Raw genomic sequence first — 18,469 nt, 5'->3', positions numbered from 1 at the left:
CAATTTCAAACAATCAAATTTCACTTTGTGTCCTCGGTACTTCAAGAAATTCTATCAAATAAAAACTAAGTATATTGTTCTTCTGATTGAATATTGGATACACAATTATACACCGTTGCAAATAAATTAATGAGGTTCAAATAAATCAATATGCCAAATAAAGAAAAGAACAATTGTCAATTTTTTTTAAGAGCTACACTTGTGCTTAGGGAGCAAAGCGCCACCAAATCCCTGCAGCGACAGCAATATGACTTATAGTATGTAAGTAATATCTATGCTAAACTGGCCATAAGAATTATCATTTACAGGTAATTTGTTTACGATTTTCTATCTCTTGTCTTTATGTTGATTGATAATGAAGCTGATGAATGAACTATTTCACAGACATTGTGTTGATATTACGTTTAAGTGCGGCAAGAGTAAACAGGAATAAAACCTAAATTTATTGCGAGTACAGACAAAATATAAAAATTGATTTGATCACCGTATTTTAATTTGAACTTGTTGCGAAAGTAATATCTGCATTTCTTTTTATTTCTATTAGAATAAAATCAATACATAGACAACTCGCTCAAAATCAAATTAGAAAAAAGAGAAAAGTCCAATTATCGACAAGTTTGTTTAGCGTCTAGGAATAATCCTATTAAGAAAATAGAAAACTAGAACAAAACAGAAATAAAGAACACTGTAAATGATCCTTATCTTTCTTTCATACGGGATTCACTCCACCACACTAATTAAAGTTATCTAATAAAGTTTAATCTAACAACAAATTCCAATATAAAAAAATAAATATCTTTAAAAAAATAAAGAAACCTAGACTTATCTATCCAAAAAGTTTCCCCGGGTAAATTTCTTTAAATTTACCTTAAATGTACAGAGTTAACCTTCTCCAATATTTAGGTAGAGAATTGAACACTGGGACGCATGTCACATCAGCTGAGAAATCAGACCGAACGGCATTTGTATACGGCTGTTAAGTCCAATTTAATACATATATTTTTGCATGGAATTTTCCGAGATGAGTAATGGGAAATTTTGCGATTCTGTGGTAGAAAATTCCATAGCTACAGAATTCTATAGCCGGTCACATGTTACATCAACCGAAAAATCAAATCAAACAGCCAGCTTAAACGCAACCAACAGTTGCTTTGTTCCTCATCTCCCATTGTGTGTTTTCTCTTTCGAAAGCAGATTTTAAGATGTGTTATCAGCATATTTTTGCAGATATTATTACCAGCAGATATTACCAAACAGCCAGTGTAAATGACACAGCCAACAGTTGCTTTTATCCTCATCTCCCATTGTGCGTTTTCCCCTTTTTAAAGCAGATTTTACTATGTGTTATCAGCAGATTTTTGCAGATATTTGTTACCAGCAGATATTACCAAACAGCCAGTATAAATGACACAGCCAACAGTTGCTTTTATCCTCATCTCCCATTGTGTGTTTTCCCTTTCGAAAGCAGATTTTAAGATGTGTTATCAGCAGAGTTTTGCAGATATTATTACCAGCAGATATTACCAAACAGCCAGTGTAAATGACACAGCCAACAGTTGCTTTTATCCTCATCTCCCATTGTGTGTTTTCCCTTTCGAAAGCAGATTTTAAGATGTGTTATCAGCAGATTTTTGCATATATTATTACCAGCAGATATTACCAAACAGCCAGTGTAAATGACACAGCCAATAGTTGCTTTTCTCCTCATATCCCATTGTGTATTTTCCCTTTCGAAAGCAGATTTTAAGATATATTATCAGCAGATTTTTGAAGAAATTATCACCAGCAGATATTACCAAATAGCCAGTGTAAATGACACAGCCAACAATTGCTTTTATCCTCATCTCCCATTGTGTGCTTTCCCTTTCGAAAGCAGATTTTAAGATGTGTTATCAGCAGATTTTTGTAGATATTATTACCAGCAGATATTACCAAACAGCCAGTGTAAATGACACAGCCAACAGTTACTTTTATCCTCATCTCCCATTGTGTGTTTTCCCTTTCGAAAGCAGATTTTAAGATGTGTTATCAGTAGATTTTTGCAGATATTATTACCAGCAGATATTACCAAACAGCCAGTGTAAATGACACAGCCAATAGTTGCTTTTCTCCTCATCTCCCATTGTGTATTTTCCCTTTCGAAAGCAGATTTTAAGATATATTATCAGCAGATTTTTGCAGAAATTATCACCAGCAGATATTACCAAATAGCCAGTGTAAATGACACAGCCAACAATTGCTTTTATCCTCATCTCCCATTGTGTGCTTTCCCTTTCGAAAGCAGATTTTAAGATGTGTTATCAGTAGATTTTTGCAGATATTATTACCAGCAGATATTACCAAATAGCCAGTGTAAATGACACAGCCAACAGTTGCTTTTTTCCTCATCTCCCATTGTGTGTTTTCCCTTTCGAAAGCAGATTTTAAGATGTTTTATCAGCAGATTTTTGCAGATATTATTACCAGCAGATATTACCAAACAGCCAGTGTAAATGACACAGCCAATAGTTGCTTTTCTCCTCATCTCCCATTGTGTATTTTCCCTTTCGAAAGCAGATTTTAAGATATATTATCAGCAGATTTTTGCAGAAATTATCACCAGCAGATATTACCAAATAGCCAGTGTAAATGACACAGCCAACAATTGCTTTTATCCTCATCTCCCATTGTGTGCTTTCCCTTTCGAAAGCAGATTTTAAGATGTGTTATCAGCAGATTTTTGTAGATATTATTACCAGCAGATATTACCAAACAGCCAGTGTAAATGACACAGCCAACAGTTACTTTTATCCTCATCTCCCATTGTGTGTTTTCCCTTTCGAAAGCAGATTTTAAGATGTGTTATCAGTAGATTTTTGCAGATATTATTACCAGCAGATATTACCAAACAGCCAGTGTAAATGACACAGCCAATAGTTGCTTTTCTCCTCATCTCCCATTGTGTATTTTCCCTTTCGAAAGCAGATTTTAAGATATATTATCAGCAGATTTTTGCAGATATTATCACCAGCAGATATTACCAAATAGCCAGTGTAAATGACACAGCCAACAATTGCTTTTATCCTCATCTCCCATTGTGTGCTTTCCCTTTCGAAAGCAGATTTTAGGATGTGTTATCAGCAGATTTTTGTAGATATTATTACCAGCAGATATTACCAAACAGCCAGTGTAAATGACACAGCCAACAGTTGCTTTTATCCTCATCTCCCATTGTGTGTTTTCCCTTTCGAAAGCAGATTTTAAGATGTGTTATCAGCAGATTTTTGCAGATATTATTACCAGCAGATATTACCAAACAGCCAGTGTAAATGACACAGCCAACAGTTGCTTTTATCCTCATCTCCCATTGTGTGTTTTCCCTTTCGAAAGCAGTTTTTCAGATATATTACTAGCAGGTTTTTTGTTGATAGGTCTAATGACTGGGAAGCAGCAAATCCTGAAAATCAGACTCAAATCTAGTCTTCTTGTTGGTGCAGTATTTTGGAATTAACTTATAAATGTTTTATGGAACTTTTATTGCCGCAAATGACCCAAAAACAGACTATATTGTACCTCAAAACTCTGTGGCTAGTTCGAAATTTCAAACATACCCCTACTTTTGGAATGTTGGAGTATCCGAATGTTAAAATAGATCGATTATGCTTCTCTCCCTGATAAACTTCTTATAAACAAAACGGCTTGGTTACAAGTATGCTTCATAAACATTGAACCAACAGAATAAGGCTCTGCTCTTTGAAATGGTTTCACATAAAAACTAATCTTTCTAGCTCTCTATTACAGTACCAAATATGATGAAGAAACGGAAAGAAGAAATACTAAAATACAAATAATACTAGTAAAGGTGTTGAGAACCCTTTACCAACATATTTGTTATCAGAACATATTTTTATCGGAACATATTATGTATCGAAACATAATTCTCGGTTGTCTGAATTCAAGCTTCAGACAAGAAACTGCATTAATCAAAAGAATAGGAAACTAAGACCAACCGTACAGAATAGTACAAGTAAAAATTGCACATTTTGAGTTTTAGATCCAAGTCAAGGAGGCGACTAGTCCTCCAAAAATTGATAGTCTCCACTTTGTTGCTGATATGATAAATGAGTAATTTTAACTGGCCTTTCCCATATTTGATCCACTCCACTTTAGTCTTAACTCAGTTTTCAAGGTGATTTAACCACGGTTATTGGCTAAAACTTAAATGATCAACTGAAAGCTGAATCAAATTTCTTTTTAAAACAACATTTTGGAAGAGGTAAAATATGTTTTCTTGCCATTTCTACCTCAATATAGCAAAATAATTTACTTATAACTGCTAATTCAATTTGAGAGAGAGAGAGAGAGCTAAATTCAGTTTTTTATAAAATCATACATTTAAACAAAAATCACAAACTACGGCTTAGCATTTAGATGTGAAGAAAAGTACAAATGAGTTGGCATAAAGATTATTCGTACTTTAGGGGGTAGAAGTTTATTTTGTAAACGAGTTTGACTATTGGGAGGGGCTGGTTTTGGTAGTAGTGATCAGTGGCTCGTATTGGCTAGGACGGATTTTCCAAATTGCAGAATCAGGTGTTCAAGCCGGACTTTAAGCGGAGATAAATTCAGTTTCGCAAGGGCTTGATCATAGGGCATGTCGCGGTTTCGGAGTATAATCCTTGTTGCTTTTTTCTGGACGGACTCTATGTCGCGTAATAGGTCCACCGTGTGGATAGCAGGTGGACCCTACACCGAGTACACATACTCGAGCAATGGGTGAACATAACACATGTAGGCATGGAGAAGATTTTCAGTATCACACCCAAAACGCCTCATTTTGGTATGTGTCTCAAGGCTTGCATTAGCCTTGTGGAACAACTATGTTGTTTGTTTGATTATTTGCAAGCACAGCTTCCCAAGTTTATCCTGTCTTATAGTACCCCATGGCAAAGTATAATTTAACTCCAATGGTTTTATTTCTATTGACACATTTTTGCAAGCCAGTTGCATCATCCCTTCAGCATATTTCAGAAAGAGAGGTTAAATCATATCCTTTTTTGCCCATTACACTTATCTTTTACAGCTATGTCAAAATTTGGCGCTGTACAAAAGAACGCAAAGAGAGATTCTTTTTTTTCAACTTTTGAGACTGAAAGGAATTTGAATCACAGCATTTCTCACAAGTAAACTATGTCTTTCTTTGTGGTTGAATGAAAAGGAGAATTTTCAAAACAACATTTGGGAGCTGGTAAAATATGTTGTCTTACTATTCCCATCTCCAGAATATAAAATTATTCGCTTACATTTAACTGTGATTTCAACTTGAATAACTTCAGAGGCTCCAAGTTCATTCTTTGCTTCACAAGTGTAGGTTCCCGAGTTTGTTCTATTTATCTGTATAAATTCCAACTTATCTTGAATAGAGACAATTTCAGGGCTTCCCAACTTTCTCCAGATGATTGTCGCTGGAGGATTGGCGTCAGCAACACAGGTCACGAAAACACTGTCATTGGCCTCCTCAATATCATCAGGAGCTTGACTAATTGAAATCGTTGGGACGTCTGAAAAAAAACAAAAATTTTTCAGATAGGTAGATAGGTAGGTAGCTTTATTCAAAAACAAAACACAAAAGAAGAAAACAAAACAAAGAACGGATGATCATTTTTTTTTAAATGGGGGGGGGGGGGGGAAATACCCTTCTCTCAGTTTAAATACACAAAATTACTAATTGTTCAGAAGATTGGCCGTGAGTTGACGTTTCAGCTAAGGCAGACTTTCTGATTCCTTAACTTGTAGTGGGAATGGATTCTAGACAGTCGGTCTCATGTATCTGATGACACAAGCCGACCGGGAAGTATTCCGAAAATCATGAGCAAGATTGTTTGAATTTCACGTGTCATAATCATGATAAGAAGAACCAACGTTAAAAATCATTAAAAACATCAGGCCCTAAATTATGTAGACACTGATACACTACTAGTGCTACTACTACTCATAACTCACTGCAGCACCAAACCACCTGAGGCCAACACAGCCACGCACGCTCCTCCTCCAACCTAATCTATTCAAAGCCTCCTTCTTTTAACTCTCCCAGGAAGTTCCCATTTCCTTTAAATCTTTATTCATGACATCTTCCCACCCCAGATGAGGGCGACCTGCTTTCTGTGTAGCCCCAGACGGTTGGTCAAAAAGGACAATGTTCGGCAATCTGCCATCCTTCATCCGCAGAACGTGGCCTATATATCTCAACCTTTCTTTCGTTATAGCCCTAGAAAGCAGGATTGAACCACACTTCAATCAGCCGGGTACCCAGAACAATCCGTAGGCAATTTCTCTGTAAAACAGCTAGTAAATTTTCATCCGCTTTTTGGAGTGCCCCATGCTTCAAAGCCATATTGACCAATATTATACTCTTGGTTTGCAGACTTATCTTCCCATTCTTCTAAACCTTTTTTAACTGTGAAAAAAACACCCTGAGCCTTAGCTTTTCTACTTTTAACATCTTCACTGCGCCCACCGTCTTTACTAACAATACTACCAAGGTAAGTGAATCTGCCCGCCTGATCACACTGATATAGGCTACTAAAATACCAATCTGCATATCTCTGATTGTTCCAACATTCAAAATACCAAACTTCTTACATATAGATACAATGCTAGCGATTCCATGATCATAATTTCCTAAAATTCTAAATTACTTTATTCTGTTGTACTTGAACTCTCCTATGATTAGAATGAAAGTTACTAGTCCAGACGAAACAACCACAATTTATGTACGACGCTAGTAAAATATGGTACAGTGACATCAAAACTTCAAAGGAAGTATATTTTTAAGACACTGCAGCATTCCAACTCCCCTTGACACTTTGCAGGAAACTAGGTCACTGTGCGCCTCAACTGAGTTGCACCTAGGTCAGGTGCAACTCAACTCAGTTTGAAGTCAAGAAGAAACTCGAGATAGAAACCCAAACTACAGACAAATGCAATATCTCCTGGGGTGTTACTGTTTAACTGGCATTTTTTATTTGTTTATTATTTTAGATACATACCATCTCCACTCCTTTCAATGACAAAAACTTTATTAAAAATACTGTAAACCTTTGACGTCACCTACACGTCTTTTTATGTAGTATCCGAATCGAACACTCTTCCAACCACAATAAAATGTGGTTCGAATTTTTTTATGGAATTTTATTAAAAAAAAATTCCATAAAAGATGCCTAGGAAATGCCACAATGCTGTTAAAAAAAAATGCCTTTAGAAATACTGTTAGCAAAAGAGCGTCAGAGCTTCCGCTATCATTGAATTTTTCAGAGGTATCTATTCTCATAAAAAAATATCTTTTTAGTAATTAGGATATACTAAATTGCACTCAGGGTCGTATCCAGGATTTTCTTTGAAGGGAAAGGGGGGTTTAGAAAAGGATTTTTTCGGGCAAGGATTAACAAACGAGTCAAAAATTTGTTTATATTCATTTTTGTTACACTGTATGCGTCAGTGAAACATTTCGTGGGGGGCTCTAGTTCTCCCGCCCTAAATACGGCTAAGATTGCATTATACTATTTAACAGGTGTAGAGAACTAACGACATTTTCAGTCTAAAATTGTTCTCTGTACTTCTCTTAGTTTTCATTGGAAGCCTTTTAAAGTTTTACATAAATAATAGTCGGTCGGTAAACTTAAAAAGACAGAATAATACTGCGAGCTCTGTAATAAACGTTATTTATAGCTGAAGTTGAAGGCTTAGAATAAACAAGCGTTTAATCCAGCGGTAAAAGTTGCACAAGGAAATGTATTTAGCTAATGATTTATTAGCGTGCAATAAATTCTTGTGCTGAAAATTTTTATCAAAAAGCATTAATGATATGGCAAAACCGATAGTTTTTCCATGTATAATGAAGGTTTTATGTACCATTTCGGAAACATGCAATTCTGCGACAAAATTGCTTTTAATTGCAACGAAGGACCAGATACTTATATGATTAGGTTCGCTTGTTCAGATCTATCCATTCGTCAAGCCGGAACTGTGTAATTACTTAGACTTTTTCTTAGAGAGTGATCTAAACCTGCTTAAAAAATTAGAAAATTATTCGTTCTTTCGGCGATTTTCAACGTATTTTTCAATCTAAGAACGCAAAGCAAACTTCAGAGATGTAATTCGGTAGATATGTAAAGCTGAATCTACGCCTGAAAAAATTACATAGTTTGCCTCATTTTATGAGATATTCCTTATCGTTCGGATATCTTTTTTGAATTTGTCTCCAGCCACCTCGAAATTGACAGCTATGGAACCTAAAAATATTACCATTTCCACTTTTAAGTAAAAATATACCATTTTTGAGAATGATCTAAACCTGCTTAAAAATTAGAAAATTATCCCTTCTTTCAACGATTTTCAACGTATTTTTCAATCTAAGAATGCAAAGCTAAGTTCAGAGATGTAATTCGGTAGATTTATAAAGCTCAACTCCAGTCTGAAAAAAATATATGTAGTTTGCCATATTTTATAAGGTATTCCTAGTTTTAGGATATCTTTTCCGAATTTGTCCCCAGCCATCTCGAAATTGACAGCCATGGAACCTAACAATCTTACCTTTTCAGGACTACATTGTTAAGTTAAATTGGACAATGAAGCATAACAAAAGAATGAGTGAAAAATAAAATGAGACGAAATCTACAACTAGGATGACCTAGGATGACCTTTGGATGACCTTTGGAGAAAACGAGAGATTACTTTACTATGTAATTACTTCATTAGTTTATCTCTATGACATATTTTCGAAAGACAATCACAAATTTCTTAAATTTTAAAAACTTGATTAATTCCTCTATGTTCCTATGTAAACTTTTAAGCAAGAGTGGAAACTTAAGTTCCATCTGATTGGCTCTTCTGCGTTAAATTTTAAGCCAATGAAAGTATGAAAAACTTTTAATCAATTTTTTTGCAGGCAGTCCGTTTATCTGTGAGATATTACATAGGGAAAAAACGCGCTACGCTAAATTACCCACCATAAACATAAGACCGAAGTCATTTATATTTGTTTTTTATCAAAAAAGTAAGTAGTGATAACAAATTAGCTCCCAAACGCAGCAATAAATGGGATTATCGTCTAGGTATTTCAGGCACTCTGGAGTCACCCCTCACACATTAAATTAATTAAGGACAATAGTACCAGCATGCCTTTCTATTTTCAAATATTGCATTTAGCTGTTCCAGCACCCTTGGAATCCATTATAAGGCTTTTATTGCGGCCACTTTGGTTAGCCTTTTGACTAAGCTATATAAGAAAGGAAAGGAAAAAACCGAGTCGTCATTAATTTAAAAGACAGGGGATTTGCTTTGAGAATTACTATAATCTGTTAGATTCCAAATTTCTTATGCCATGTGACAACCCAAAAACCATTTACACAATGGAACCTATTGAATTGAAAATTTTTGCTTTAAAACAATGAGCATTCTTAAATAAATCACTTCCTGACATTTTTTTTTTCAAATGAAATTAAAGGTTAAATATTACATATTTTGGAAATCTTGTAATTTTAGAGGTGCAGAGCCTCTATTTATTGTATAGTTAGAGCCAACAGGTTAGGAGCCCAAAACAATTTTTTAACACAAAAATAATAATAAAACCACCTCAATTTCATTTCACGTTCAGAAGCCTTTCTCAACAAAAAAAAAAAATAAAAGCCTAAAAGGAACACTTGAAAAAACAACCGAGAAAAACCAACAAAGGCTGTACTTGTATTATATTTGTTATAGGATTTGTATAGTGTAATCTAGTTTGTTTTTTTTTTTTTTTCGTTTGTAAATACTCCCGAATGTGAAGCCGACATACTTGAATTTTATTTATAAATTTTATATTCCAAAATCTTTTATTTTTCATTGTCTCATTAAAAAATCACACCATCACATTCGGCGTATCAGAAAACCCTATAGCAAACTTTTCAAGCTCCTATCTACAAAAATGTGGAATTTCGTATTTTTTGCCAGAAGACAAATCACGGGTGCGTGTTTATTTTATTTTTTTTTTTTTTTTTTTTTTTTTTTTTTTCCAGGGGTCATCGTATCGACCAAGTGGTCCTAAAATGTCGCAAGAGGGCTCATTCTAACGGAAATGAAAAGTTCAAGTGCCCTTTTTAAGTGACCAAAAAAACTGGAGGGCACCTAGGCCCCCTCCCACGCTCATTTTTCTCCAAAGTCAACAGATCAAAATTTGAGATAGCCATTTTGTTCCGCATAGTCAAAAACCATAATAACTATGAATTTGGGAATGACTTACTCCCCCACAGTCCTTGGGGGAGGAGCTGCAAGTTACAAACTTCGACCAGTGTTTACATATAATAATGGTTATTGGAAGTGCACAGTCGTTTTCAGGGGATTTTTTTTTGGTTTTGGGGGTGGGGTTGATGGGAGGGGGCTATGTGGGAGGATCTTTCCTTGGAGAGATATGTCATGAGGGAACAGAAATTCAATGAAAAGGGCGCAGGATTTTCTAAAATTACTATAAAAAAACAATGAAAAAATAAACATGGAAAAGTTTTTTCAATTGAAAGTAAAGAGTAGCATTGAAACTTAAAACGAACAGAGATTATTACGCATATGAGGGGTTCTAAAAGTACTTTAGCATAAAGAGCGAGGTATTTAGGAGGAGTACCTCGCTCTTTATGCTATAGTATTTTTAGTAATTTCGACTATTTATTCTACGGCCTTTCTGATTCAGGGGTCATTCTTAAAGATTTGGGACAAAACTTACGATTCAGTGTAAAGAACCAGGTATTAACGAGGGTACAAACCCCCTCATATACATAATAAAAAATAAAGAATATAAAAGTTTGTTACGTAAGTTAATTCTCAAGTTACTTATATTTTTTACTAATGACAAAATTTGTTAAAAATTAAAATTTATAGTTGCCTTTTTATGTAACCGAAAAATTGCATGGCAACTAGGCCTCCCCCATCCCTTATTTCTCAAAATCGTCTGATCAAAACTAAGAGAAAGCCATTTAGCCAAAAAAGGAATTAATATGCAAATTTCATTTTAATAATTTCTGTGTGGAGAGCCAAAATCAAACATGCATTAATTCAAAAACGTTCAGAAATTACATAAGAAAACTAGTTCTTTTAACTGAAAGTAAGGAGCGACATTAAAACTTAAAACGAACAGAATTTACTCCGTATATGAAATGGGTTCTCCCCTCCGCAATCCCTCGCTCTTTACGCTAAAGTTTGACTCTTTGCCGCAATTCTGCTTTTTTAAACAATTAAAAGCTTTAGCGTAAAGAGCGAGGGATTGTGGAGGGGACAACCCATTTCATATACGGAGTAATTTCTGTTCGTTTTAAGTTTTAATGTCGCTCCTTACTTTCAGTTAAAAAAAACTAGTTTTTTTATGTAATATCGTAACATGTCGATGCAAAAAGAGTCAATTACTTTAATTGTAAGTTGCGACTAAAACATAATGAAATTGTTTGATGCGAAAAGAGTCACTTCTTTAGACTGCAAAGTTATGACAAATAAAACTTGCTCAAATATATTGTAATATTTCTATACAAAAATAAGATATTTATTAGACCCCAGACTCGTCAGACTAAAATTGCTCAAATATACACTGGTATGTAGGCAGAAAGGGAATGACCTTGGTTCCACGCCCCCTCACACCGATATCTCAACCTTTTCATCATTCTCAGAGTCATTTCTACTGATTAACCTTGCATATTACTAGTATTTTCAAATCTAAGCCCCCTTGAAATAAATTCACGTGAAAGAGAAATCTACGTGTCTATATGTCTCAAAAGCATGATAAAGTAAGTTGGTAAAAACTGATAAACTACTGTTAAATCAGTAGTAGCATTTTATTCAATAGATTAATAATACACCATTATTATAATGTTAACATTAACATCTACTAAAATACCACATCTTTACATTTTATATTGATTCATGTTTTCTACGTTTACTTATATTTAATGATCCTAAATTTTTGAAAAAGACCAAACAACAACAATGAATCATGTAAATACATTACTTGCATTTTATATTAATTTTTCTTATTTTTTATTTTATTGTATATCCTTGACAACTCAAAAATAAGGTCTATTGGTTTTTGTAGAGGATAGACCTAGAGGGAAGGTTTTTCAATATCAAATATTCAGAAAATATTCAAAAATTCAGAAAATGTGCAAGTTTTCTTAATAGCAAATGAATGCTAAAACACTAGCCGACAATTAATTTTGGTATTTGATAATTAGGTCTAATCAGTGGTGTCAATCAGGGGGATCTCTGCGACTATTCAGTTATGAAAAATAGTTTTGTTTTAGTCACCATTGAAAAATATTTTTTTCATTGGTATTTTCGTTGGAAAAATTGAAAAAACGAAACCGAAATTGCCCTTCCTAGACTTTAAAAAGATATTCCCCGTCCCCTCTAATTTTCATAAATGGACGCAACTAGGTTTGACAATCTTATCAGTCTTAAATTTAATATCTTCTCATTTTTATCTACATTTATTTGTATTTTATTTCAATAAATTAACATATTCAATTCAACAAAATTATTATAAAAAACATAATCTTATTTCATTTAAATTTGTCTTTATTTTATCATGTCTCTTGAATAATTTTAAAACATAGTATTCTGCCGAAAGAAAACATAATATAGGTTCTGCCGAAGGATTGTTCAGAGACAAAAATTCGGTTGATCAGTTACGTATGTAATCATAACCGCAACGGCAATATTGAGAAACTACATTAAACTTTGAGATTTAAGGTTTGACCAATTTATTATTCTTTTCTGTCAGGATGTTTTCCAAAGATGCATCATCATTTTTCTAATTTGGTTAGATCATATCATGCTGATAAAGTAAATAAGGTGCGATGACTTTAGTACCTTTCATAAAATTGATGATTTCCTTCTAATGTTTCTCACTCTTACTTGTTAATGTTGCATATTTTACGAATCGTAACTAGTTTTGACTGATTTATCAATATGACAATGAGTGTATTCTTTTTCTTAATTAGGCTTGCCAGCCTCAGATCATTTTATGCTGTAAACCTAACTATATCTGATTTTCAAAAAATATATTCGATTTATTTTTTCGGTGCTTGTGTATTATACGCCATTCACTCAAGTTTACGCTGTGTAAAACTCGAGAACAGATCGGTTTCCTCGTTTGTTTCTTTCAGCTTAGCGTGAAACAAGACTAAGACAAGGGACGGAATAGATGGGAAATATATAATTTGGGTTATATATTTGCACATTAGGGGGGAATGGGGATAAAGTATTTGGACAGTTTGAAGTTAGAAAACAATTCTTACTTCATAATATGCAGAATAATTGTATCTAACACATTTTGCATATAGATCTGTTGTACTTTTCCCTCACCCAACCCCCTAATGTGAAAACATGTAGCCCAAATTTGTTTCTAAAGTAAGGAAAAAACTAACGAAGAAACCAGTCTGTTCTCGAATTTTACACAGCGTAACTTGAGAGAGTGGCGTATAATACACAAGTACCATTTTTCAAATATTTTCAAATATGTTTTACATAGTATATATCTTTAAATCTCTAAAATTATACCTCCTAGACAAGGCCTTATCCGGGAGGGAGGTTAGGGGTTTGAAGCCTGCCTCCCATAATGTTTGCCCAACTCGCAAAAACGTAACTAAAAGGCATATAATTAATTTTTGATACGTTTTTAAAGTTTATACGTACACCTCACCCTTCACCTCCCACCCCCAAAAAATCCTAGATACGGCCTTTCTCCTAGGAAACAAATTATAAGTTGTTTTTTTTTCAAAAGTTTAAAATAGGTGTCCAATTCCTATTCCGTATTTATTTGAATTTACGCTTAAATAAATCAGTAACATTATTTCACTTCTTTAATTCACACTCAATATTTGGTTAGATAGTAGGACCAGTACCAAAGATTATTCCACAAGGAACCAAAATTGCTGAAAACCTCCTTTGTGTCATCTGTATACTACATCTTGAGTCTTCTTCCTTTTTTATACACTTTATAAAATACTTTAGTTTTATTGGAACAGTTTATTCTGAAATCTTTGGCCAAGTACATGATATAGTGAGTAGAGTGAGTGTAAGGAAGAGGGTTCAATAACTTAAAAGTCAGAGTTAGTTGTCTAACACTCTTTCGGCCAAACAGGACTCTTACATAAATAATTCAGTTCATAGAGAATTTGGCTTTAGAAATTCCACACATGACTGGAATTTCAGCTAGTTTGACCCGTATCAAGAGGGCAAGGTCGTATCCAGGGGGGTCAGGGGGTTTGAATCCCCCCCGAAATGTTAGTCCGACTCATAAATCGTAAAAAATGAATATAAGCAAATGTTTTATGAGTTTTCTAGTTTTTGTTTAAGCCCCCCCCCCCCCGAATAAATCCTTTGTAGCCCCCCTTCCCAAAAAAATATCCTGGATGTGGCCCTGCACATAAGAACTTTCACAATAGATGGAAGTGATATGGACGACAGTTTTTTTTAAATTGATGCTGATTTATTCACTAACTAAATGTTTTATACAAACAATTAGGTGTCTTTTTTAGTATGGTACAAACTCCTTTATACAAGAAAGGCAACAGAATAAATCGCAACTGATCCTTTAGAGAAAAAATTTTTCTCTAGCAAAAGAAAATTCGTCGTCAAGGAGTTAATAACAAGAATGTATGTAATAGGGGCTCCCACCAAGCTAGATCCCAAGAGAGAAAGGCAACAGGCTAAGTTACTTCAGTTATAAACACAGTACTGGAAAGACACTGAATATTTATGAAAAAGAAAATGGAAATTATGTAAGAGCGTGGATTATTAATATCACCACTCGTGTAACCATGTTGGTTTGTTCAACACTGCACAATATGCATTACCAACAAAATTTCAGCTTGTTTTTGTTTTATCTTTTTTTTTACCTAGAGGCAATTCAAGTTTTGTCTCTTTTTGAAAAAATATTTTTCAAAATTTTTTGTCAAATTATAGGTTTTATTAGTGATTGGAATAAAAGTACTGTTTTGAGACACATTTTTTTTACCTAGAGGCAATATAAGTTATATCTGTTTAAAAAAAGGACTGAACAAGAAAATATGAGATTCACTCGCTAATTGACAAAGAAATGCAACAACAATTAATGTGTTTAGAGGGTATGAAAACAAAGAAAGGGAATAAAAAATGAAAAGAGAAAAAACAAATAGGTGAAAAAACGAGGATTTTATCAGCCAGTAGCTAAATGTGAAAAACAAGCTCCTCTCGTGTAGTTCACTTATAAAGGCTAGATTTTGCTGTTGTTTTCTTCTTTGTTTCCTTTTTTTTTTTTTTTAGCACTGAGGACGACTTGGCGGAGGTCCATGTCGAATTATTTGCTTGTTTTTCATATTTAGCTACTGGCTGATAAAATCCTCGTTTTTTCACCTATTTGTTTTTTCTCTTTTCATTTTTTATTCCCTTTCTTTGTTTTCATACTTCATGCATAGCCAGTATGGTCTCAGAACGTATTTATGTTTAGAGGGTATTGATAAACTAAGTAAATATGTTTTTCTGGTAATATAAGATGTTTTGTATTGTAAGACACGTTAGATAAGATTACCGTAGATATTGTAGATAACCTAATAAATTTTAAGGGTAGATACATAAGCTTTTAACCGCTTAATCAGTTGAAATTTGCAGTGATACCAATTGAATGTCCGATGGTAACTAAGTTAAGCCTGTTAGGTGTAAAAACTCTCTAAGCGTCATAATCTAGAAGTGTTCCTAACATAAGGACCACCAACGGAAACTATTTAACAGAAGGGGGTACTTATCGGTTATATAATAGACACTTGGAAAGTGAAGTTCGATTAATGCTAATGATATGAAACAAAATATGATGAATATATAATAGCTTAGAAACAAATTTGGGCTATGTTTGCACATTAGGGGGGAAGCATAGCATATATTAAATGCGTAAACTAACCATTGCTGTATTTAACATATGCTATGCTTTATCCCCACACCACCCCCCTAATGTGCAAATATATAGCCCAAACTTTTAATAAAACTAATGAAATAAAACAATATGATGAAAATATAATATGTTATCAGGAAAATTGTAAAATTACAAATTAGAATTATATACCCAGAACGCAGAAATGTTGTTAAGAATCGCATTACGAGGAGGTCCCTGGCAATTCCCAAATCTTAGCCTGAACATCCATTGTGAGACACTATTTTCTATCATTAGTCAAAGCAAACAAACCGCCTATTACCCCATCTGATCTTTGCCATCCAAATAATCGACAGTATAAAGAAGTTACTTGATCAGTTTATTGTGTCGAAGTTTTATAGCGTCTATTATATAATTCATAAGTAAAAGGAAGGGCACAAACTATCCCATTTATAATTAATTTACTGTGAGTTCGCACTGGTGTGTCAAAACGCATTATAGTCAGTTCACCGGAAACATCTCTTAAATTTTTTTTTTTTTTATTCTGTAAGAATCATGATCATTCAACTTCATTAATACAATTGCTTTTTCATTATCCTTACTAGCCTACTATTACTGCCGCTTTCACGGAAAAAGCACGATCTTCCCTAGCAGGTGAATATTTGATGTTGGAAGTTGAATTTTTTGTTTCTTGTTTGTTTTTTCGTTTTTTTTATTGGTAAAACAATAAACACGATAATTATGGTAAGTCTTGAAAAATAGTAAAAAGAGCAACACTAAAACTTTAAATGAACAGAAGTTATTCTGTATGTGGAGGCAAATACCCTCTCCCCAACCCCTCATTCCCTCGTTAAATTCATGCATGATAAAGCCGACACAACAAACTTATAGTGGGCCTCATGCTACAAAGTTGTTGTAAAATTAAGATTGAGAGCAATGAATCTCAAACCTACTTTTTTTTTTTTTTTTTTTTTTTTTTTTTTTTTTTTTTTTTTTTTTTTTAGCGGCGTAAATCTGATTATAGTCAAAAGCAGTAAAGCAGTATTCGTGGGCACATATAGCAACTTTTTTAGCTAGGGGAGGGGGCAAGAGGATTTGAACCTCACTCTAAAATTTTTTCCGACTCGTAAAAACGTAACAAAAATGTATATAAAACATTTTTTGATGAGTTTTTTGCTACAATACCCCCTCCCCCGAACAAAAATCCTTGATCCGCCCTTTAAAGATTGATGAGGATTTTTGTTTTTACTTTTCTGTCTTCAGATATGGTAACAGTAATTACCATAACAACAGTAGTCAATGGATAATATCATCGTTATTTAAACCGGGTGTGTGGAGGGATGCTCTAACACTCTGAGCACTTCTATGTCCCATTGTCTTCCTTATGCATATGTAATAATAATAGATAAAATAATAGTAAACACATAATAATACAATTTTAATTATAGTAACAATAATAATAATACTAATTATAATAATAACAATATTTATAATTAAAGCCACATTCAGGGGGTGTTGGGGGGTTTGACCCAGCCTTCATCCACCCCAAATGTTTTTCTGACTAGTTACTTAAGCCCTCTTAGGATGTGATTATGGCCGCATAATATGGCTCCCTCTCCCCCTTTCACTTTAGATGTGGGGGTGTATTTTCTTTTTCCAAGCGTTGCATTATAATATGTGCACGTTCTCAAGCAATTTTTTGTTTTGTTATTAGTCCGTAAGAAGCTTGGAAATTCTTTTTGTATTATCTTTTTTACTTTGAAAGTTTTTAGATAAAGCTAGGTTTTGTAATTGTCACCTCTTTCCTTTCGACAATCTGCTTTCTTTTTATGGATAACACAATGAAGAAGCTAGAAAAACATCCTTCAAAAAACACGCATTTACTAGTTTACGTGTTCTATTGAGAAATGGGGATAGCGAAATAAAGGGAGTACGATTTACGATCAAGATTTCTCGATGAAATGGGGAGAAAATGGCCATTGGACCTTTGAAATCGACAGCTGGTTTTCCAATGGCAAAGGGGATTTATCCAAGTCCCAGGATGAATTATGAAAAATAGATCTTAGACCTTAGACTGGGACTAGGATATTAAAATTTAGGTGATTGGAAAAAGCCAAGAATTATGCTTTACACTCAATGTTTAGAAAAATTATGTACCTCTATTAAATTATTCTCTTTTTTTGGGGGGGCTACAAAGGGATTTATTCGAAGGGGGGCTTAAACAAAAAACTAGAAAACGCATAAAACGTTGGCTTATATTCATTTTTTACGTTTTTATGAGTCGGATAAACATTCCGTGGGAGAGGGGTTCAAACCCCCTGACCCCCCTGGATTCAACCCTGCTCCCTGGATACGGGTCGAAACTAGCTGAAATTCCGTTTTCTAGTCATGTATGGACTTTTTAAAGCCAAACATTAGACAATGTTTAAAAATCATACTGGCAATGGATTTTAATTTGTAGTTTGATATGATGAACAGACCAAAGGATTACGTGAATAACTGATATGAATGATGATTCATAGTTATATTATATACACTGTAGTTCATTTATAGTTTATTTATAGTGTT

General features: G+C 33.9%; 1 protein-coding gene across 4 annotated transcripts in view; it reads right to left on the bottom strand.

The window, feature by feature from the left end:
• LOC136027625 (hemicentin-2-like) overlaps nt 1–18,469 on the bottom strand; it is a 255,202-nt gene that overhangs the window by 134,103 nt on the left and 102,630 nt on the right. For all 4 annotated transcript variants that reach the window (XR_010617638.1, XM_065705042.1, XM_065705041.1 and 1 more), the window contains one exon: nt 5,283–5,540. Coding sequence is in view for 3 of the 4 variants with exons in the window: in XM_065705042.1 (XP_065561114.1) it covers nt 5,283–5,540 (258 nt within the window). In the remaining variant the exon portion in view is untranslated. The remainder of the gene's footprint in view (nt 1–5,282; nt 5,541–18,469) is intronic.

This window comes from Artemia franciscana, chromosome 5 (assembly GCF_032884065.1).
Source record: "Artemia franciscana chromosome 5, ASM3288406v1, whole genome shotgun sequence".
Classification (NCBI taxonomy): domain Eukaryota; kingdom Metazoa; phylum Arthropoda; class Branchiopoda; order Anostraca; family Artemiidae; genus Artemia; species Artemia franciscana.
This window is presented reverse-complemented; position numbering and strand designations above follow the sequence as displayed.